The following is a 23935-nucleotide window of genomic DNA, read 5'->3' as shown; positions in this document are numbered from 1 at the left end:
AGAACAGGTCTGCTATACATAAAGCTACTGCTGCCTTGCTGTCATACTCATCTGGATCAAAAGGGGGCGCTGTTTCCAGGAGTGACAACATAATCCTGCTGTCATGATAAATTTTCAACAGTACAGCTCTGATCTAGAATTTGTACCCAACTAACGTCTTGGAACTACATCTTGGCCTTACGAGGTCCGGATTTACATTCCTTGCCAAGCTTGGTAACGAGATAAGACGCAGAGTACCATAGCAATCTTTCTTCAGAAGGAAAGATGCTATCTTGTCAGACAGACTGTACTTAGTAGGGGGCCCCAAAGCCCTTTTCCGTAGAGCGTAATCGGCGGTTTTAATTCTACGTACTCCGTAGCGGGACCGTTCGAATTCAACGTAGAGCGTAATCGGTGCATTTTGCGTCGAGCGATATTGGCCCCTTTAATTTAACGTATTACGTAGAAGCTAACCAGATTTTACCGTAAAACGTAATTCATATTAATTTTTCGTCAAGCGTAATCAAAGTTTCATTAAACTTAACTAGTCTACCGGCAAATTTTACCCGCGAAAATTGCATTTCTAAGGGTCCAGATTTCAAAAATTCGCCGGACATTCCTTGCTATGGCTCAACACTTCGGCACTGGACATGGTGAAAATATGTTTGCGGAGCGTCGTCCCCCAACCGAAACGCTTCATAGTACCGACCTTAGCTTAGTTAACAAGCAAAATTTGCCCCTTAAATGCAGGAAATGGCATTTCAGAGGGTTGAGATTTCAATTTTTCTCCGGGCGCCGGACGGCCCTTGCCAAGGCTTGCGACGGCTTGGACCTCCGGCGCTCACGACTCTCCGGCGCTCGTCGCCCTCAAAGACGTTTCTCTGACAGAAATGTCATTACATTGAGCATATGCCTGCCAGCAAAATTTGCCCCTCAAAATGCAGGAAATGGTGTTTCAGAGGGTAAAAATTTCCAAATTTTCCCGTACCTACCTTGCGACAGTTCGACTGTTCGTGATTTCGGCACTCGAAATCTGAAAATGATGTTTGGGGGCGTTGCCCAGCTTAAAGCTAAAACCATGTGAATTTCTAATTGGATGCTATTTAACTTAGCTTAGTCTGTGAGCAAAATTTGCCCTTCAAAATACATAAAATGGCGTTTCAGAGGGTCAGGATTTCACAATATTCCCGGGGGAGCATGCCCCCGGACGGCCTAGGATTGTCGCGCCTCCGCTTTCGGTGCTAAAAATTACGTCACATGAGAAATTTGCTGTCGCCGCCTTTGGCCATCAAGACGTCTTTAGAAGTTAAGCTTTAATCTTATTAATGGAATTATTAGTTTTGTTTAGATCTCATCTTCACATGTTCTGCCGTCGGCGGAGTTCAGCCAAAAGACAATAAAAATTTGCATAACACATATGAAATTTCGTAATTTAGCGTAGAGCGTAATAAAGTGTCCATAATTTAGCGTATTACGTAGCCGGCCCTCCTGAATTTAGCGTAGAGCGTTGTCGGTACCCCCCCTTGGGGGCCCTCTTAGTACAGCATAATGGTACGGATAGAGAAGCACCCAGATGGGCTAAGTCGTCAATAAGGACCTGGTACTTAGGCCAAACGACTTGTCTGTCCGAGTCTGAAACGTTTGAGACTGTAACTTTTTACAGTTGGAATGGCCTGGCCAAGGTATCCCATATCCTACAGTCATGGTTATACCGTAATTGATGTAGTTTGTAACACTTGTAGAATGTTTTCGGTACATTGCACAGTCAGTAAGAGAACACGTTGTAGCTAAGGACCACACTTAAGCCAAACGACTTGTCTGTCCGAACGTTTGAGGTTGACTGTAACTTTTTACAGCCTGGACAGTTGGAATGGCCTGGCCAAGGCATCCCATATATCCTACAGTCATGGTTATACCGTAATTGATGTAGTTTGTAACACTTTCAGTACATTGCACAGTTGGAGAACAAGTTATCACTTAGGACCACACTTAAGCAAAACAACTTGTCTGTCCAAGAAGTAATTTACATGTGAGACTGTCTGCAACTTTTTACAGCCTGGCATCCCATATCCTATAGTTATAGTTTATACTGTAATTGATGTAGTTTGTTACACTTGTAGCATGTTTTCGGTACATTGATGCACAGCAGGACATACAGCAGGACATATCTCCAAAAGGTGTGAAGATTAGAGTCTGGTACCTTGGCAGCATCTCTATGTTCAAAATTGAATTTTTGTCTTAACCTTAACTTTAAAATGGGAATATCATGCAAAACATACAATTATGACTAATAGGGCAATAAAGCACACAAAGGGTAAAAAGGTTTGTTTATTATCAATGAAATTTGTTGAGTGCACCGTCAAATCACTTAGGTACAGTGCTGCTGAGGTGATAACAGAGCTTCATTAAGAGAGGACAGTTTTGCGCCAAAAAGCAGTTACTCTACTTGGATATGATCAACAAGATCCTTCCAGTGTCACCGATGAAAGACATAGGAAAAGTGTCTGAAGCATCTGACTGAGGAAAGGCACAAACACATTTGACCATTTCCAGAATTATATCCAGGTTTTCTTGAGCTGTCTAACTCTAGGTGTATAGGGTACAGTGTTGGTTTTTGCTGGAATTTTCATTTTGGTATATTGGGTGTTTTCCACATTTCGGGCACAACTCTGCCATGGCAAAAAGCTGACAGAGCTGCTTCCTATGAGGAGATGTGTTCTGAGCTATACCTTGGCCAAACCCAGCTACTGAACAAGCTGGGCCCGTTTTTAATGGGGGTATAACAAAATCAAAAAAGAAAGAAAACTAGACAAGAGAGACAAGACGTTTTTTCACTGTTTTCATTTTTTTTTTTTTTTTTTTTACATCATTTCAAAGAACATACAAGAGAAGAAGGAAAGAAAAAGGGATGTGTCAAGCTACCCACAACAGGTTACTTGTCCGCCGAGCTCCCACCAACCCACTCCTGCCAACTTGACACATCCAAATAAAAAAGACATACGAAACGTACAAGACAGACAGTTCATACCAGACTGATACGACTACAGGGGGGAAGCAGGGGATTAAAAGCGTAGTCGCAGTTTTCCCCCGTCGACCCTCGCCCACTGCACTGAGCACCACAGAGACATAAACGTTGTTTCGTTCAGACGTACAAAGTCAAGCTTTATTCTTGAGCGGAGGCACTCCTTGATGTATGGGACCATCTCGACATGAGTCGAAAAGGTCTTGTCAAAGAGTGCTTCACAACGTGAGGACCATATGCGTTTCCTCGCGACGGCCAGGGTGTAGGTGATAGCATCTATCTTGCATTTTTTCCATGAGGGTGGCAGGATGCCATAGATAACCATCTGTTTATTTATTCGGAAGTCTGACATGACCCACCTCCTGAGAAAACCCTCCACCCAAGTCCATGTTAGCAGCACTTCGCTGCAGTACCACATGGCGTGCTCTACAGTTTCGTGGCCTTTACAATTCTGCCTTGGACAAGTTCCCGAGCGAATGTAACCCCAGTTCGAGCAGAGCAGAGCATTCGTTTTGAGGGCGTGGTGTGCAACCAGCCATGCAGTGTCCTTCAGTCTGTTCTCCAGGAGTGGGTGTTGAACAGATTGGAAGGTTAATGGCCAGGGAACAGAACGCTTGTTAAGACAGACGCTTGGAACGTGAGCATCCTTCTTTAGAAGGCTGTCGTATAGAGACCGCGTAGTGCAACCGGGGTCCCACTTTTTAGAGGGGGATGCCTCTACGAGTTCAGATACCAGGGACTGTAGAGCTTTGTAGTGGGGAGGGGCATTCGGGGAGTGGGGCATGTTATTGGACCATGTTGACGGGTCGAAACGTCTAATGAAAATACCGAGCCAGTACCTGGCGAGCTGCACCCAAGGTAAGTCTTCCTGGGACATGATGTCCGAGAAAGGCCGACTGTACAGACATTTTGCCTTCTTTGCTATGTCGATTAGGCCCCAGCCGCCCTTCTCAGGAGGAAGGTAGATGGTATTTCGGCTGATCATCTCACGCTTTTTGTCCCAGAAAAAGGCGAACAGTGCGGTATTGATTTCCTTCATGACCGAATCAGGAGGGGTGAACACCGACGCCAGGTACCACAGTTTGGCTGTGGCTAGAGAGTTTGCCACTGTCACTTTGCCTGTAAAGGAGAGGGATCTGGCTCCCCATCCTTGTAAGGTTTCAACAAATTTGCGTTTACCATCCTTCCAGTTGGTTAGGGGCATGTCAATGTTGCCAAAGACCCCACCAAGCAGACGGATGGACCCAGATGTCCATTTTATTTGTACAGGGGTGTCTGGTCTGTTTCTCCATTTCCCCAGCCATAACCCCTCACACTTGTCTAGGTTCAACATTGAGCCTGAGCCTCTGTTGTACAGCCCGACAAGGTCAAACAGCCTGACGATAGAGTCGTCTGATGTCAGGAAGGCAGAGTTATCATCTGCATACAGAGACATTTTGGCTTCGTAGCCGCCTGGGAGTTTTACTCCATGCACCTCAGAGTCTTTGCGGACTGTCGCCGCAAACGGCTCAAGAGAGATTGCATACAACAGTGGCGAAAGTGGGCATCCCTGCCGCACTCCCCTTGTTAGGGCGAAGGGAGACGACAGGGAGCCATTCACCAAAACGGAACTGGAGATGTCGTTGTAAAGTATTGAAACCCACTTCCGAAAGGAAGGTCCAAATCCCATTCGTGCGAGAGTCTGTTGTAGAAAGGAGATGTTGACACGGTCAAAGGCTTTTGCTTGATCAAGGGAGACAATAGCACATTCGATGTTATTGTTATTTGCGTAAACAACTATGTCTCGTGTGAGTCGGAGGTTGCACTGGATCGACCTTCCTGGTACACCACAGGTTTGGTCCGGGTGCAACACCGACGCTATTACAGACTGAAGGCGGTTATTAAGAACTTTAGTCAAAATTTTGTAGTCGGTGTTTAGGAGGGAGATTGGTCTCCTGTTCTTGGGGTCCAATTCGTCTCCCTTCTTTGGCAACAGTGTCAAAACCCCAAACTTCTGGCTGGAGGAAAGTTCTCCAGCATCAAGAGCTTCTTGAAACACCTTCAGGAGGTCGTCGGCAATCAGATGCCAGAAGGTCGTGTAGAACTCTTTGGGTAGACCATCACTGCCCGGGCATTTATTATTTTGCATGCTGCGGACTGAGTTTAACATTTCGTCGGTTGAGAGAGGGGCCTCCAATGCTTGGGCCTCCTCTGGGGTCAATGTGTTTTCAAGGTTGTCACAAAGCTGGTCAGAGGCAACCGGGTCCACTGGTTCCTCAGCAAACAGCTCTGCGTAGAATTCGTAGAAAACATTTGCGATTTCGTCATCCTCATGGACAACTTGTCCCATTGAGTCTCGTATGGCACAGATCCTTTTCTTCTTGCCGTTGGAAGCGGCCTGCTTTAGAAAGAAGGACGTGCACTTTTCCCCCTCCTCAAATTGTTTGATTCGGGATCTGACGATGGCGCCCTGAGCTTCAGAGGTTGCCAACTCTGACAGTGCGTCTTTCGTGGCCTTATATTGTCTCAGGACATCAGGTGAGACCGCACCAGCATTAAGCTGGTTGGTCAGATCCCCTAAAGTGTTGTTCAGTTGGTAACGAGCTTCTCTTTTGTCTTTGGCTATCTTACATGAGTGCTTAATAAACAAGGAGCGGGTTCGGTCTTTGACGTCATCCCACCAAGATCTCAGGGAAGGGTAACCCAACTTCAAAGTCTGCCAGTCCTTGTAGGACGCAGTGAAGTCCGACTGGACTTCTTTGTTCTTTAGGATGGAAACATTGCACTTCCACATGGAAGACTTCTTTTTAGCTGTTGGAAGCACATCGATTCCCACACAATCGTGGTCTGTGAAGTATGCAGGCCGGAAAAAATGGCCAGAGACGGGCAGATTGTTGGATGAGTAAAGTCTATCCAGTCGGCATGCTACAGCGTTATCAGGTTGACGCCACGTATATACGCGCCCATCCGGATTCAGCTGCCTCCACGAGTCGTGTAGGTTGTGACTAGCACAGAGGTTCTTTAGAATTTTCGAACCTCCAGAACTACGACTTGGATTCCCCCCTCTTTTATCTAGGCTGGGAGACTCAATGCAGTTGAAATCCCCACAAAGGACCGTGGACTCAGAGTTGGATAAGAAATTGCCTAGACCACGGAAAAATGTGGATCGTTCAGCTGCATCATTCGGTGCGTATACGTTGCACACTCGAAGAGAGCGCGTGCCGTCAGCCAGGACTGCGGAAACTACGCGACCCTCATCATCGCAGAATTTCTTAGTTATTTTCAAGTCAAGGGATGGGGAAAGCAGGATGCCTACACCTCTAGAGTTGGGCGTACCAAGGCTCCATAGGGCCTGCCCTCCCCATTCCTTTTCCCACTTAGTAGTTTCATCCACATGTGTAATGTGACTCTCTTGCAGGCAAACAATATCAAATTTGTGTTGTCTGCAAAAGTCGTATACCTGTTTGCGTTTGTTGGGATTGCGCATCCCACAAACGTTTAAGGTTGCTATAACCACCATCGTTAACATAAGGAAGGCATTGAGCCTATGCATATTTTGGGGCATCATTATAGAGATTCTCCAGATGACGTGAACTCGTCGATGGCTAGCTCTCCTGATAAGGGAAGGTCGTAACCGGGACTATGAGGGCCCTTCGTTACTGTCGACGGCTCACTCTTTCTTTTTGGGCTGACTTCTTCGTCGGAAGGCGCAGGCCTTTTAGAGGTCTGCTGGTCGACTTCCATCGCGTCAGATGACGGGTCTCCAGTATGTGGGGCCTTCTTCTTGGCCACCACATTTTTGACTGGTGTTTGAGGCTCTTCGACCTCGTTGTTCTGTTTGCGGCCATTTTTGGCCTTGCCCTTGCGCTTCTTGCGTTTCTTGTTGCGAGGATGGGTTGTTTCTTGCTCCCCGTTTGGTTCAATGCGCTCCGCAGAGCTCGGAGATGGTTGGGTTGCTTCAAGAAGCAGCTCCCTTTCTAGCTCCCTTTCTTTCTCCGTCAGTTCGTCAGAGGAAGCAAATTCCTCGGCGGAATCATCTTCCCCGCTCTCCTCCGACCCGGAGTCGCTGGAGTCAGTCTCGTTTGTTTGCTCACTCTGACTCTTACCACTGGAGACAGTCTCGTTTACTTGAGACTGCTCACTCTGACCAGGGGTCTTAGCACTGGCCACGGTTGCCTCAGCAGCCGGACCGCTGGTCCACTTATTGTCAGGCAGCAGTTTGTTGGCATATGAAGTAGGGCACCGACGTGCGGTGTGTCCCTCCTTGCCGCACTGATTACAGACTACTTGATTGCTGCATTCCGCAGAGGTATGCCCAATCAGTTGGCATTTGTTACAGAAGATGACAGTACATTGTGCTGCCTCGTGCCCTTCCTGGTAACATTTCAGACATGTTCTTTGTTGTCCGACGTACCGGAAAAAGGCTAACCGACCGTCTGCTAACCTCCAAGAGGACGGGATGTTTGCCCCTGGTTTGAGTATAACCTTGTACTGCCTGTTCCCATTACGGACAGTAGGTCTGTCCCTGTAGGTGGTCATACGGGAAGCCAGGACCTGTCCATAACGGGATAGCCAGTACCGTACGTGATTGTCATCAAACTCGTCCGGTATACGGGTTGCTGTGACGACTGTCTCAGCACTTCCGTACACACGGACATCTAAGTACTGTAGTGCCGAGAGTTTACCCCCATACAACTTTCTATCGTGAAGCGTACGGAAGGTCAAATCAAAAGACGTAGCGTTCAGCGCTTGCACTGTCTGGAGACTGGATGTAGGTATCCCCACAGAGTCCAGGAGTGCCCAGGTCTCCTGCTCAGATAACTTGTCTTTCTGAGCGGTATACGTAACGCAAATTGAGTTGTCTCTCCTCATTTTGCCTAGTCCAAAATCAGTCTATTTCTCTGTGGAGTATATGGAAGGTTCCTTCTAGGGTCTCCAGAAACCCCTTTTAGAGCCCCGGAATGCCACCTATTCTAAAAATAGCGATTGACCCAGAAAAACAGTGGCACCAGGCGGTGTGCTTGGACTGTACCAACCCCTTCACCCACTATGGCCGGGGGGCGAGGGTACAGAAACAGCTCAAAACACCACAAATTCGATTCGAAGCGAAACAAGACTATGTAGGAATGTTGGCACAAACCTGCTTTCCTTTCCTACAAAGTAGGAAGAGTATCCCTTCACGGGCAAGGGAAATATCTACCGGCAAAGATTGCACGTGTCCACCTACCACCTAGCGGCACGAGGACGTAGGGGGGACCCGTACGCTCGACGTGGAGGGTGTCGGTGGCACGAAAAACACCGTAACTCCTCCAAAAATCAACTTACAGAAGATCGAAAACCATCGAAATGATCCTGGAAAAACCAGCTAACCGACTGACTAAACCTCCGGCCTAGACTATCACTCCAACCATACAAAAATGGCTGAAAAAGAGCTCTAGACCTGCAGCACGCGGCAGAAGCGTCTACACGACGCCACGCATGCGCACGTTCATCCGAGTCCCTTGCCTCCTTTGCCACGTCCAGACATAGTGATTCTGTAGTTGATCAGATCGATGTGGGCAGCCAAAAATGGTTCTTTTATGTTGTAAGTTACGTGGGGGATCTCGTTCACTGCATAGAAGTGTTTGCAAAAGTGGACACTTCTGTTTGTGGCGCTGTGCAATCTACTTATATGAAAATCAGAGAATGATAACAAAAGCAAGAATTTATGCAAGAATTGTATATATTTTTCATCTAATTTTTGGAGGTTGATTACATAGAATGTCGTGTCTTATACACTGTCCAAATCAATAATTTTGTAGGAAATAAGTACAAATGTTGTATTGGCATTTGACCTGAGGCATCACATGCTGGTCTTGAATACCATTAAGGGCATGATATTTGAAAAACACTTTCATCTGTCAGTAGCTCAGTAACTAGTGACATAACACTAATTTTGTTTAATGAAAGAGGAAAATACATTAAGTTTACAAAACATGCCATGCTCAGCCATTAGCTTATACTAGAATCCATCCCACAATATTGCTCTGGTCCACAACTACACATCTAAAGACATGTAGTATCAGCATGAGAATCCCAAAATTTCCAAAGACTTCACAATTCTTTCCTTTTAAAGATTTTGCCCCTGCAAATGCGATGAGGGGCAGTCAAAAATTATGCCCAAATTTGGGCACTACGAACCGCGAAATGAGACATTCGGAGCAGATTTTCAAAATGAAATTCTGGACGAGTTTGCCCAAAACTGTACAACTCTGTTTGTGGCCCAATACAACCATAATATCTGGTACTTAATGGATGATAACAAGAATGTTATCATACTATTATATGCACTAATTATACAGACTATTTTATCTTAATTTTTTGTGATCATCTTATCATACACAGTGTCTCGTAACATGCCAAAGTCACACATTTTAAGGTTGAAATGCTGTATTGTTTAACCTAAGGTATGCTGGTCTTTAATACATGAAGTTAAATGTCTCTTAAGTTTGCACTGTTGCAATATTACTTTTATCTATGATATGTTATTTAAAAGTTTTGAGGTTACACTGATACACTTACCGTACGCCAACAACTTGCAATTTATTATTATCGATATTTGTTTTTATTGAATTATCATTGATTTGTGGTTTATTTATATACATATTGGCCCCACCTCAACATTGGGGGGCAGTCAAAAATTATCCCTTAATAGGAATATGCTTATATTCCTCGCGCAGTTCAACACTGCATAAAACATACAGTTTGTCAGTATAGGGTGAGAAGTAACAATTGACAATTTTGTCTGTGGCACTTTATGATTTTCTTATGTCAAGTGAATTGGTAAATTACCTTAGAATATTCAAACCTTTATGCAAGCCTTAACAAATATCTATTCATTTCAACTTTTAGTTTTAGTGATGATATGTCTATATCATGGGGTTCATACAATGCAAAAAATCGAGATTTTGAACGGAACTAAGAGAAATGTTGCATTGACCTATAACCCCCAGGTGTGCAAGTCTCAGCGTCCACGATGCAACTGCGCCCCCTAGCGTTTGTTTTTCTTCTCCAGAGTACTACCAATCTGGGTAGACAAAATACTAGTATTCAATACATTTTAACTTGATATTGCTATTAGAGGACATAAAAATTGTGTAAACGGAGAAGAGTTTACTTCCGTGTAAACGCATTGCACTGGCTTTTATCAATTTATGCAAGAAAAATAAACCCCAAACGTTTCATCATCACAGAAAAGTTACCTTGCATCGCTTCTTGACCTGATCTATGTCCATTTTCTCGTACCACATAGAGGTGAGATCGGTCAGGAGAAACTCGTACCCCTCCCTGTGGTCCACATGTGTCTTCAGGAGAAAATTCTGACCCTCCAACTCGAACCTCTGCCAGGATCGCGCGCTCAGAGCTCCCTGCCAAGTCTTCTTCCACTCCGATTTTGCAGACGACATTGCGGATATTCTACAGTTCTGGTTCTATCGTTTGGTCAACTTCAGGCAGTTGTAAAGTCGTGCAAATCTATAAAATATAGAGTACGGACCGAATATAATTTTTGTGTGTGCCGAAAGACGCGGGGAATATGGACGACTTCATTAAACAGTATAGGGGTCACCCTCACTACATTACTTTTAAAATATGGTTCATTTGTTCATCAAGAAACAAAAAGTCAAAAAGTAAATCAACAAATATTACTGATTATTATTTTGCAAATTCTATTACATACAATTGTTTCAAAATGTTCCTGTATTAAGTTCATTAGATAGAATTTTGAACTTTTCACCCCATACAGTAGTGTACTAATCGAAAGCTGCTTACAAACGCAACTGAATATCAAATGTTACTGTCATGCCTTCATGTCATTGTTGAATCCATAATGGAATTATGTTACGATTTCGTAACTTTCAAATATTATCATAACTTAAGATATTACTGTCTTTGAGTCAATTTCCCCTATTTTCTTTGTTTATCACTTTATTTCGATATATTGTCTCTACGTGTTATTGCCTTCTCAGCTGTTCAGAAACCCGGAAGAGGGAATGTGCTAGCTCATCAAACTGTGAAACTGCAAATTCATTTCGTGATTGCAAAGTCTGATTCAGCAGTGACATAGTTTACACGTGAGCAAGGAGGCTTTTCAGTAGGTTTCATGCCTTTTAAAAACTCTAAGTTCTAACACAGCACGGGCAAACTCACTTCATAGGCCCCGTGAGAATTTGGTCACAACCTCACAACCTTGGTCTGTGTGCAGTAGTTCTCACCTCATAAAAAGCCAAGAAAAAGGTAAGATGAAAAGTTAACTTAATGCTCAATTCTCAAAGTTTGCAGTTCAAATATTAAGGAGAATTACTGACAACATGTTTTATACACATAAATGAATCATCCATTTCATAGTTTAATTAAGGGTTAATGACCCGCCCCGAGGTGTATATGGTGTCATAACGCCTGGTCCTTTGCTATAACCACCGAATAAAACCACCGAGTGAGCGAAGCGAACGAGGTGGTTTTATGAGGTGGTTATAGCAAAGGACCAGGCGTTACGACACCATATATACCGAGGAACAGGTGGGTCATTAACCCTATTATCATATAGCCTACCCACACTGACCCATTCAAGAGTAGAGTAGAGTAGAGTTTCCGGTTGAGTAGGAGCGACAAATTCCTTTATAAAACATACATCTTTTATTCAGTACATAAATTTGAACAGTGAATTTGAACAACATAAAACTTGTACGTGAAATGAATTTCTGTTCCAAGGCTTGAAATAAGAACAAAGTCGATTCATTATGTTACAAACTGTTGCACGCTCCGTATTTCTCCACTCGCCCATTCTCCAGTTTGTCGAGTTCGTTCGTATCAGGCGCTAAATCTCTGCCGGCTTTCCTGAGGCATTCCGGGATCCCTGTGCTTCACAGCTCTTGAGAATCTTGTTCACTACGAACTCAGACACGACTTCTCCGAAGAAAGGTAGCATTTTGGTCCTCCAGCGCCATGACCGCTACTCAATGGCAGACCGTGGTGTTATTATCGTCTGAACTTGAATGGGCGGGGGTGCAAATAATTTTATTTTCCATTTGCAGTTTAAATTAGACATGACTTGAAATAGATTTTATTGTCTTAAATATTATAGGTAATTCAATGTTGTTTTAAGACAGCAAATGTTTTCTTTGAACAAAGAAACACGCACTACCGATGTTAATAGAGGGAGCCATCCCCCCTGCCATGCCTGTACTTATTCCCCTATCTTGACAGATGGACGATTCCAGGATATCTCATTCTGATTGGCCAGCGTCCTGTTTGTCTGTCCTCCTGATTGGTTTAAACTTTCAAAAGTTTTATCACATATGTGATAATCAAAAATTTAATGCACGGCTGTTACGGCGTCATAACCAGCATGAAATGGGGCCTTCTGATTGGCCCACGTCCCCTGGCTATATGATAATGGATTTTAATTCATACACTGGACTTGTTTATAAGGTCTTCTCTGCCTACTGTATTATCTCCTTGAGAGAATTATGCCCAAAATATGTTATGTGCTCTTTTTGATGACACCTCAGGCACAGAGCCATTTATCTTTCTGAAGCCGTTGTTCCATGATGTCACTGATCCGTGTGTTTGTGTACGGGACCCTGAAGAGGGGGCAGCCCAACTATCACTACATGGTGAACACAGACAATGGCATGGCCAAGTTCGTCGGTAAAGGACGGACTGCTGACCGATTGCCGCTGGTCGTGGCATCAAAATACAACATTCCCTTCCTGCTGGATCTCAGGGGACAAGGAGAGGTTAGTATGGTCACTATGGTATCATAAAAACTTCACTTTTGAAAGGTCAGAAGTAAAAAATGTAAAAAAAAGAAGGAATGAGACATGGTGGAAAGTAGATTACTTGAGTTGAGACTCCTTTCGTGGAAGTTTCTTCATTTTCTATGTCTAGAGAAAATACAGAAATGTTATATATAGCAACAGGTGCAAGTTTATCTTTACTTTTTTGCACCTTTCTTATAGTGATGGTAATATTTATGTATTGTTTATTGAGACTTACTACTAGGGCTGGGTATCGGTACAGCGTACCGGTACGAAACCGGTTTTTCTTATTGGACCGGTCCAGAAAAACCGGACCTGAAAAAATTAAGTGGACCGGATGTTGGACCGATTAGAAGATTAACAGATTATTTTATCAGGCATTTACACGTTTTGGCGCTTGCAGGTGGAAGAAAATAACAAGAGTGAAGTAAAGTAGAGTTTATGGTAATTTCTACCAAGTTTTACAGCCAATCATACAAGTGCAGTTAGCGTTGAAGGATTTTAGAACGCCTGTGTAAGTCTAATACTCCACCAAACAGATCTCTATGTAGTGAAATGGGCCATTGGTATGAGTCATACTGCATCAGGTCCAGGTTCAGGTCCGGACCTGGACCTGATCCTTTGGACCTGAACCGGACCTGGACCTGAATTTTCTGTACCGGTACCCAGCCCTACTTACTACATTTGTGGAAGGATTGTCTTAACAGGTGACTATCACCTTTTCAAGATGTTAACCTGGAGATACACTCACACCGATATATATATAGTGGTGAGGAGCCCTACACTGTCAACCAGTGTGGTTGGTTCTTTATCATTGTTAATGTGTCTCTCCTGAATAATGTCATGTCTATGTTTCACTTTTAGCATGTGGAAGGTGAGATCTACGATGTAGACCAGAAGATGGCAGACTTCTTGGATGACTTTGAGTCTCACCCAACTCTCTATCAAAATACACCAATTCCAGTTGAGCAGGTAACTCCCTTTTGTTACATTTGGGGTTTCAACATTTTTTTTCAACGAACCTAACAAATTTTTAGCCCGAGTACCATCTTTATTAGTGACCGCTGGCTCAATCATTTTGATTGCTAACTATGGAGTCTGGACCTGCAGTGGTTAGCAAGAGAGAGGTTTATTGAGCCAGCAGTCACTACAGAGGATGGTACTCAGGTTAGAAAAATTCAGTGTCTTCATTTTCTTGATAATGCATGCCTCTAAAGTCTTCTTATGACTTTTTTTTGTTCTGTTTGTTTCCATTCCATTGCATATCTGACAAATGAAGAAGAACAAGATCTTGGAGCCCTACTAGTGCAGTCCTCTCAATTCTGTATTTTGTATGTGTAAAAATTATAATTAAGACATTTTAAAAAAATTTATTTGTTATTTCCATTCCATCGTTAGCTGACCAATGAAGAAGATCAAGACCTTGGTGATGGGAAGGTCACACACCAGTGTTCTGCGTACCTCCTGAAGCAGTTCAAACCTTACATGGCCCAGCTGCCCTGCCTTTCCAACTACAGCAGCCAGGGGATACCTGGTGTCGACGCCTACATGGAGAGGTACAACCGAGACCCGACGGAGGGCCTAGATTTTGTCATAGGGGAAGTCAGATACAGGGATAACTGACAAAACCAACTACTGTTGTAACTCAGGGCAGGTCCAAACTGGCTATGACATTTTTTGTCATTTTTTCGTAGGAACAGATTGAGGATGAATGAGTGATATTTTGTTACTAAATCAGGGTTTAGCACTATGCTGCACATTTAGTATATCATCTGATTTATAGACATAATGACCCAAGAAACAGTCTCTAAATGTAGAACTGGGAAATGTCTATAGAATTATATATACAAGTGGAGCAAGTCTAGATACAAGTGGAGCAAGTGTTTTATAACTTTTAAAAAGTTGTTTATGACAAATACACATTTTAGAAGTTGGATTGTTAGTGTTTTCCTAAAATGCCAGAGTTGAAATGATGATGGAATAAAATGCTGTTAATGAATTTTATCCAGACTGCTAAAATGATTTTAGTACTGCACAGTTCTTCAAAGCCTGTACCCTGAAATTAGGTCACCATCAATAGATAAATGAGTTTGTTTATATTTCTGTTGTCATCCTTTTTTATGAGATCAGAAAGAAAGAGATGTTTACAAACTGTATTAATGCCTAAAGAAAAGGTCTTGGTATGATTGTGGTTTTTAAATACATGTACAAGGAAAATGCAATGAAATGTACACAGGTTAAACATATTAACATTAAACATATTAATGTACCATTAGGCCATGTTGATTTGATTATATGGATGACATCCTCCGGAAACTCCAAAACTGATGCGAGCGAGCGAATAAAAAAAAAGTTTGGCCAAAAAAAAAAGTTGCCTTCAGTATGAAATCAAAGTGGCCAGGAAGGTTGAACATAGGACTTAACACACATAGTATGGTATACCAACAGTTAGGTGTAGGGACCAGTACGTCATACGGGTGCAAAACAATTTTTGCGTCTTGGACCAATCCGAAAAAAACAGACCTGAAAAAAACCCCCAGAGAAACAGGTTTCGCCAATTACAAAATGGACACACTATGTCCGCAGCCATTTGGGGTCTAACTGGGGGGCCAAGAAGACAACAAGAGCGAAGTCAAGTAGAGTTTATAGTCAATTGCACCAAGTTTCTACAGTCAAAGGTACAGAGACAGTTAGCCTTTATTACATGGAGATGGGATTTTAGAATGCAGTGGGAGTCCAATAATCCACCAAACAGATTCCTTTGTAGCAAAATTGACCAATTACCATTGTTTTGAGTATTACCAGTTCTCAAGTTTCCACAGACAATGAGGTCCAGGTTCATGTCCGGACCTGGAAATGATCCTCTGGACCTGAACTTTTTTCTGTACTGGTACCTCCCCGAACCAACAATAGATTTTTTTTCTTTCTGTCCTTTCACATCTTATTCTTTGACTTTAGATTCATTTTGGCATTCTATGGCATTAGTTATCTGTTTTCTGATACTTTTTTTTTCAATCTACGGAATATTTGTGCTCATTTTACAGCTGCTTTGCACAATTTATTGTGTGGTCAAAAACTTTTTTTTTTTTTGGAAATGGCCGAAAATTGGTGCGAGCGCGGATGTCATCCATATAATCAAATCAACGTGGCCTTACTGGAAGAAACAAAGTGCATGTATGATTGCATGGCTAATGTATGCCAAATTTAGTGCAAACTAGCTCTATTAGAAGCTTCTCAGCTATGTTGTATGCAATAGTCTTTTGCTAATTAGTTTTCCTTCTAACCTACAGTGATGACCTCACAGATGCCAAAGATTTGGACCCTTGATGATCAAGAGGATAACAGAGACTATTTGTAAGAAAATAGTGCCATGCCCCTGATTATCCAATATCAAGTCAATGAAAACTGTTTTCTGTTTTTCCTTTTATGAATGTTATGTTAATGATACATTTGTACACAAGACCAAATCATTTGAGTAGCATATTTTTAACAATCATATTGAAAGAATTCTCACTTTAGAAATGTATCAAACATTCAGTCTTGAATTGAATTTGTGCATAAATTGGAAATTCTACCAGTGACTGTCAAAGTTAAGTGTATGCTTAGTGTGTTTAAAACTTTTATTTAAAATATATGCACTTCTAGGATACTGTATGAGTATTTCATATCATTTCATGTCATTGTAGTTTGTATTTACCAACTACTCTCCAGGCAGAGGTCTAGCTCCAGCTGTTTTGACATGTGTTTTGTCAGGCTTTCTAATTTGTCACTGTGGACATGAAGAAAATGGTACAGAATAAAATGCCTAACTAAAATGCCTATCAGACTTGTCAAAAACACCCAGAGCCAAACCTCAGCTTGAAAAGTATTTGCTGATTGTGAATAACACTATTCCTCTAGCCTCTGTTTACACAATCTCTCACTGGCTTGAATTAACTGTAACTTAGTGTAAGTTGGCTGCTAGGAACATGATTTTAGTCAGGCTAACTAATTCTCTAGACCTCTTCAAGTATGACAACATCAAATAAGGTGGGCTGTAAGGTTTAATTTTCTGAAAATTGGGAACAGTGACAAAAACTACCCAGCATAAGGCTGAAGTTATGACAAATATTTGTTTAATTTTCTGATCAGAACTGGTGTACAGAACAAGACTCTTCCCAGCATTTCCCCAAGCATTTGGCAGCTGTGATTGCAATTCCATCCAAGGCAACCCTTTCCATCACATGGTATTTTAACATATATATAGTCTAACAAGCATTTTGCCAGCTTCTAAAGTAGCAAATTTTGTGGCAATTTGAAGTAGCAATTCATGTGTTCTTGAGACAATTCTTAGTCTATAATAAGAAACGGATGTACTGCTTGGACTAGGGGAAAGACTGAGAAGCGGGTTCTACTTTAATAGTCACCACCAGGCTTTTCTGAAAGTAAAGGCAGAAATTGGCAAAATTTGGATAATGTTTTGCCAGAGCCTAGGGGCCATCCGATTCACTAATGGGGCTCCTATACTCACTCCCATAGTAGTAATTCGGAATGCACCTAAGCTAGAGGTGGCTCTTTTTGCCTAGCTGGCCAACTTTCCTGCAAAATCATTCTCCTTTGGCTAATTTCTGCTATTTTTTCAGCCTACAGAAAGGACCGGTGGGGACTGCATTCTAGTCTCAAAACTAACAGCATGCCCAGATGGCCTTAGCTATGTGAGGGTTAATCTGTGGCTTAACATTACTGTGACAAAGAATGGCTATATCTGTGTAAGGCCTCTGTGAAAAGAGCACAGTTGCGTTAGCTTGGCTAGGACATCTTTTGTCTCTCATTTAATCTCCGCAAGCGGATCCTACGGTAGCATAAGATAGTATCAAAAGCTGCCAGAGGAGTGAAGACGGCCTAGGAGTGTATTTGGCTACCGGAGGCTGATGACTCCCTTTGGCCAGCTGTACTCCTTAGCCAACTATCTTATGCCAATGGTAAATATGCCAGGAGATTATCTCTTATTTTCATTAAGCACTTGGGCATGTTTATCCAAATGAGTTGCACACAGTCTCTCGAAAGGTGTCAACCAACAACTGTCAATTACAATTGATTCACTAGATGATACCGTAACAGTACATGATTCATGACATATGTCAAACAACCAACTACATGGGATCCCCTTCCCTGACTTAATATCTAACAGATATTCAAATCAGGACATTTCATCGACAACAGAATTATGTATAATGCGGGGGGTTAGCGACACATTGCCATGAACACACGAATGTGTAGGAGGCGTACTGTGTCTATGTTGCAGTGGCAATGACTTGCTTCCCCTCCCCCCCATAATTCTCCATTCTTCCTAATATAAAGCAAGGAGGTTAAAATTTTATCTTTAGCTCCTTGCAGAAAGGTATCTGTAAAATGGCCTTCCAGTATGTCCACTATGTAAAAAGAAAACATGAATGCTATTGTATTCAATTCTGTGGAAAATAAAGTTGTAGATAAACTAGCTGGTTACAAATAATATGACATAAAATGGCTGCAGCACGCAATAATACATGGCTATTTCTGACACATGTATTACAGTTCTCCCCATTCAGTAATATTTTGACTATGGTACATGGACATTTTGCTCACGACAGTTTATATTTTGGCTGTTAGTGTTCATAAGAACCACAGAATATGGCCGTTTGTTCATGAAGACAGGTTGAGTTCAGTTTTGAGGGACCAAAACCCCAACCAGGTTCAGCCAAACCCAACCCAATACTGGACAAGACAACTGGCAAACTCCCTTCTAGTTTTGATTTTACTGCAGCCACATAGTGACCAAACTACGAGGATAGACCAGCAGAACGTCAGTTGTTCCAGCCCACAGGCCACCGGAGCATGGTTAGTTTTGAGCCCTACGAACTATCTAAATTTATTGCTGTTGTATTATCGTCTACTGAGGGCGGCGTAGGGGTTCTGTGTCTCTAGGGGTGCGTTCTTCTCCGGACCGCCCACCCCCCGCGCTCCTCGCGTCACCGTAGAGAACTGTCGGTTTTCTTCCGCTGCTCTCCTTTGTCTGTAAAACATTATAAATATTGACAAAATCATACACTCAACTTCGGTTTGTAGCTTGGGAAGCTTTTCAGATATTTTCTATCCCTTCATCAAACCAGTAGATCTCATATTCACGTTTAAGACAAGGGAAAAATTCAAGTTCGCAAAGACAGAAAAAATAGCCATGCGCACATATTTTGTTGCTCAAACATTCAGGTTTTCATTTTATAACACATGCCTAATGTAGCCTTCCCATAGATGGACCAGGCACTTCTTATTCATTGTTTGATGTTTAAATTTGTAGACAAAAGCTGCAACTGTTAAAGAGAAAGAAAAGAAACTAGTAATTCACAATTACTTGATATCCTTTTTGGTACACCATGACCAACTGTTGGAGTCAAAAGTGCATGTTCTGCTTTTGAATCTGCTGCAATTTCCACAGAAGCCATGCTACCACAAGTCATCTATACTCACCAAAAATTTCTACGTGGAGGTGGCAAGAAATAAGAGCAACAGAAAACTTGTCACAACATTCATTCTACATGAAACAGGCTTAAACAAACTGCTGTATTGAAAGACACAGCACTTTTTTGTCATAAATAAAGACATATCTACAGTGAAGACACTATCACCTACTGAAACCAGTGGTAAGAAAATAAAGATAAAGTGTAATTTTAAAATAGATTGAAACATCACAGTGATTGAATATCAGAATAAGAAAGAGTATGCAATACCAAACAGGGCAAGGTGTTGGAAATGTCTTATTGTACCATGGCACTGATTTTGAGTGAGCATATCAGGAGCATGGGATCATTTTTGCAAGGTTACACAAAGAAACAGGATCACTACACCATCATACTTTCACACTCTTACCCTTAGGGAGGTTTTTACCTAGATTCTATTAGAGTGTCAAAATTCTTTAGTGACTGAGAGTCGCCACACTTCAAAAGTAACTACCTGCCCACATACATGTAGGCAAGGTTTGATTTGTTCCCCAAGTTTGTTTGTTTGAACCTTTGTTTATTTATGAAATTCAAATTGGCGTGCTGACCGCTTTTCATTGAGGTCATAGTGGAAGAGGCAAGGGTCAGACAAAGTATATAACAGAGATACATTTTACATCACAAGTAAGTAGAGGATGCCTGTGGTATTGGGTCTAAAACAGGTGGTCCTTTTGGTACTTTTCTGAAAAAAAAAACCAACAGCTTGTGTCTGAAAAGTACACAAACATAACACCCACCCCATTCCAGGTGGTTTATCCTGCAAAGATGCGGCCAGTGAGGGGAAACAGGTCACTACACCATCATACTTTCACATTCGCAATCTTACCCTTGGGGAGGTTTTTACCTAGATTCTATCATAGGGTATCATAGAGTCTAAAACAAGTGGTCCTCCTGGTATTTTCTGGAGAAAAAAAAAAGCTTGTGTATGAAGAGAACACAAACACAACAACACCTACCCCATTCCAGGTGGTTTATCCTGCAAAGACGCGGCCAGTGAGGGGAAGTGTTGTTCGCTAGTGATCTCCGGCGGGGCGCGGGAGCCTCTCTGCCTGCCCGACCAGCTCGGCGTGGCCCGGGACTCCTGCGCGGCCATGGCGGCACGCAGGCTGGGAGGGATGTACTTGCTGGGAGCGGCGCCCGCAGCGGCGGCGACCGGGGCAGGTGCAGGGGCTGGCTCTGGTGGTGGCTCTAGAACAAGAATAAAATGAATTGTTATAGAGACACAACATCATGTCACAAACGAAAATATAACCTTCTTGGCAAAGGTAAAAAACTAGAAACTTGACAAATACAGTGCAAGCAAATACATCATGTTTACTTTCACATGATCTAGCCTAACACACTACTGCCCTAACTGGTGGTGGCTCTGAGACAAGAATAAAAAAACTAGAAACTTAACAAATACAAATACAATGTAACAATTTCAAGCAAGTAAAACAAGAATAAAGAAAAACTGGAAATTTAAGCTAGCAGTTGCAAGCTAATACATTGTGTTCACTTTCACTATGATCTAGCCCAACAAACTACTGCTCCATTCATTCTTGAATAAAGATACTCTTTTTACACAACCATTGCTTTATTCTCACCAACGTATTATTATAACATGTGTTAGTTTCTTTCCTTTGTTATTTATGATTTCATTGATCATACTCTATACATCTTGTGTGGTATAGAGGAGAAGGGCACAGCATAAACTGTTAAGGTTTTCCCCTCCCCCTGCACCTATTTTATACATTCTTTTCTGTATTCATTATCATTTTGTTGTGCAAAATGAATAAACAAACAAACAACGTTTCAGTAACCGTTTGTCACCTTTTTCAGGGCAATTCTGACTGGTTCACATTGAACTGCAGGACGACAGGTGTCACTGTACAATGTGAACCAGTCAGTATTGCCCTGAAAAAGGTGACAGACGGTCACCGAAACGTTGCTAAGAATTATTCGAAAAAACTTTATTCAGTGACGTACCAACCTGCTGAAACTATTCATGGATCTTATGTTCATTCTTACTTGATCACTTTCCGGTAGACAACAGGGCATAATTATGGTCCAGACACCCTAATAACTACCTGCTACTGTGCTGGGTTGCTCCCCTGCTGCTGGCATCCTCCAGGGTCCTTGAGCAGACTCCCTCGGAGGGAGCGGCTCTCCGGCTTCATCATACTCCTGTTCCTCCTCTGGAGTTGCCTCCTGCTCTTCCTGCCTCTGTTCACTAGGAATGGACAACAAATCAATGTGTTAAAACACTCTGTGGTATATCATACTTTAAGCAGCTTGCTGAAGACAGCAGTTTAGACCTGCAGCAACTTCCTCAATCTATTTTATATAGCATACAAACAAAATGCTTTAGCACTGTGATATGTCTGTACAGGGCTTAACAAATGGATGCTGAATCCTTAAAAAAGTTAAAGCCTACAATTATATCTTGGCAGGAGAAAGGCCACTTTATTCTAAGATAAGAATAAAGTGGTACCCAAAAAATGCTATTTTGCTGTAATTCATCTGACACTGGAATCAACTTAGTTATTTGTGTACCCAGACTGTTACATGGCCAGCTGTACATGGCCATCTTAAATGACTTGAGTTAAGATTGAATAAATGTCTCCCAAGATTTCCCATTATCAGTACCTGATGTTCAGGGATGCTATCCTGAGTCCGCTGTAGTCTTTCTCCTCAGGCTCTTCTATTTGTATCCAGTCCGCATCCTGAGGGAATAAGGAGTTCAATCAACCAAGAGATGATTTGTCAATAAGCTCTTCCACAGAGTTGACTACGCATGTGTGGGTGACAGGAATTCTGGGCAATATGTCAAAGGTGGAGGCCACATGAATGTAAAAATTCCACCATTTTGCAAGTGCCATTGCGTTACGGACATTGTCATGGAAATTTTACAATGGGTGAGAGGAGACTATTTACTTATGATGGGCCTTCACCTTTGACATATTACCCAGGATTCCTGTTGCTTGGACATAAGTAGTGAACTAATAAAATTGTGAAAGAGCTTACTGCACTTGGTGGTCACTGAACGGTGAGCCCTAGCACCTTTTGGGCACTTGTTCGACCGACTTTGCTGCCATACAAAATTTATGATGCTTTGTGCCATATGGATAATTCTTTCTCAATAGCTTACCTTCCTAAAATCTGTTAAACATATCAGAGTAACGGTTAAAAAAACTTAAACGTAAGACTGGAAGGTCATGATATGTTACCATCTCCAACGTTTTGAAAACAGCAACTACAGTAGTTGGCAAGCTGTCAAAAATCAGTACCGGTATATTATGTAATGTGCAATTAAGATTTATCAAATACTTTTACTAGCTGTGATTTCAGCTGCTGTAAATACAGCTCTTTTTTTTCTTTCTCATACATGACAGTTACCTTATTTCAGCTCCTTTATGTCAAACTATGGCGTAGTTCGCTGAGCAACCATAGATCTTCGTACACGTGACAAATCATAACGCACGTAAAAATACTGTGCCCCCCTCCCACACTTTAGAATATATTAATACGTTACCTCTTCTGTCGGTGATCCTTCCTTACTGGGTCCCTTATCCGTCTTCTCTCCCTTCTCTTTCTTCTTCTTTGCTGCCTTTTTCTTGCCGGGTCCTTCTAGCTCCTTTGCAAGAACGTCTGTGCTGATTTTCCCTTTCTTCTTCTTCCCTTTGCCTTTCGATTTGTCTTTTTTGGCGAAAAAATCATCCAAACTTTTGGCATCTTCTACGGGGTCTACCTTCCTTTCTTCTTCTTCTGTCCCTTCTTCTACCGCTGACACGACGTCCTCTTTACCTTCTTCCATTGTTTTCAGGTCCTTAGATGCAGGAAAGGCGACGAAACTTGCGGAAATATTGTAAGATTTTTGTCCAGTTCTTCTGGCTCGACCCTTCGCATGCCGGACTCCAGCTGTAGCGCATGTGCAAGCCTCTGCTCTCGGGGTTTCTCGATTTTTCTCGCGATGTTACGACATGGTATTTTGGCAACGCTCCATGGGAGCTCCATGGGGCAGTTCCGTGGGGCAAACTTTATTTCAACCTAGGAAAGACTTTGTTATAAACCTCCTTGTTTCATGCCAAAAATATACACGGTAAAAAATGCCAAACTGCAACGGCAGTGCAACATGAAAAATGTAGATTTGGAGGTAAAAAAAAAAGAATGCACACAATTTGGAATTTTGCTTGAAAATCCAGGTTCAGGTAACATGTTAACCTTCATTCATTTCACATGTCCGAAAACAGAATCACATGGAAAAGTAAAACTATTACATTCCGTCGTACCATCAAAGAGTGGAATGAAGCTGAGCCTCTGTCATTTCAGAACTGAACTTTGCAGCGTACGTTCCACCCATCGTACATCTTAATTTACGTACTTGTATGTACAAAGGACAAGTGGCACACTGCGAAGCTCATTAACATGTCTATCCGACAACAATAAATTTCACCTGACCCCATCTTTCTTCATTCCTTCCCTTTGTCTGCACTCTTAATGATGCACAGCAGCTAATAATCTGCCTTTAACAGGCAAAGCAATATTGAAGAAGAAGATGATAATGATAAGGATGATAATGATGGCAAATCATGATGATTACGATTTGCTTGATTCAGGAATTAAAAAGTTTTTCTTTTTCAAAACAAACCCTATGTACGACC

At 42.3% G+C, this 23935-nt stretch overlaps 3 protein-coding genes across 4 annotated transcripts in view; 1 reads left to right on the top strand and 2 right to left on the bottom strand.

Annotated features, from left to right (window-relative positions):
- Positions 1–10499, bottom strand: part of LOC118403230 (non-homologous end-joining factor 1-like) — a 46262-nt gene extending 35763 nt beyond the window's left edge. Inside the window, exon 1 of the mRNA XM_035801830.1 lies at positions 10222–10499. Coding sequence (XP_035657723.1) covers positions 10222–10425 — 204 coding nt within the window. The 5' untranslated portion in view covers positions 10426–10499. The remainder of the gene's footprint in view (positions 1–10221) is intronic.
- Positions 10500–12532: 2033 nt separating this feature from the next.
- On the top strand, positions 12533–16186 carry LOC118403370 (gamma-glutamylaminecyclotransferase-like). 2 transcript variants are annotated; one of them, XM_035802072.1, is made up of 4 exons: positions 12533–12756; positions 13642–13749; positions 14176–14333; positions 16068–16186. In XM_035802072.1, exons 1-4 carry the CDS (start codon positions 12565–12567, stop codon positions 16102–16104), a joined length of 495 nt encoding a protein of 164 aa, XP_035657965.1. In that variant the 5' UTR covers positions 12533–12564; the 3' UTR covers positions 16105–16186. The 2 variants fall into 2 exon arrangements, with proteins under 2 accessions (XP_035657965.1, XP_035657964.1); XM_035802071.1 differs by lacking the exon at positions 16068–16186 and having other exon boundaries at positions 14176–14608.
- A 616-nt stretch (positions 16187–16802) lies between these two features.
- Positions 16803–23272, bottom strand: LOC118403250 (protein CDV3 homolog). The gene is made up of 5 exons (XM_035801854.1): positions 22807–23272; positions 21921–21997; positions 21362–21504; positions 20249–20480; positions 16803–18811 (listed from the first exon to the last, which is right to left on the bottom strand). The coding sequence occupies exons 1-5, from the start codon at positions 23086–23088 to the stop codon at positions 18682–18684; spliced, it is 864 nt and encodes a 287-aa protein (XP_035657747.1). The 5' UTR covers positions 23089–23272; the 3' UTR covers positions 16803–18681.
- Positions 23273–23935: the final 663 nt, after the last annotated feature.

Source organism: Branchiostoma floridae, chromosome 16 (genome assembly GCF_000003815.2).
Source record: "Branchiostoma floridae strain S238N-H82 chromosome 16, Bfl_VNyyK, whole genome shotgun sequence".
Taxonomy (NCBI): domain Eukaryota; kingdom Metazoa; phylum Chordata; class Leptocardii; order Amphioxiformes; family Branchiostomatidae; genus Branchiostoma; species Branchiostoma floridae.
This window is presented reverse-complemented; position numbering and strand designations above follow the sequence as displayed.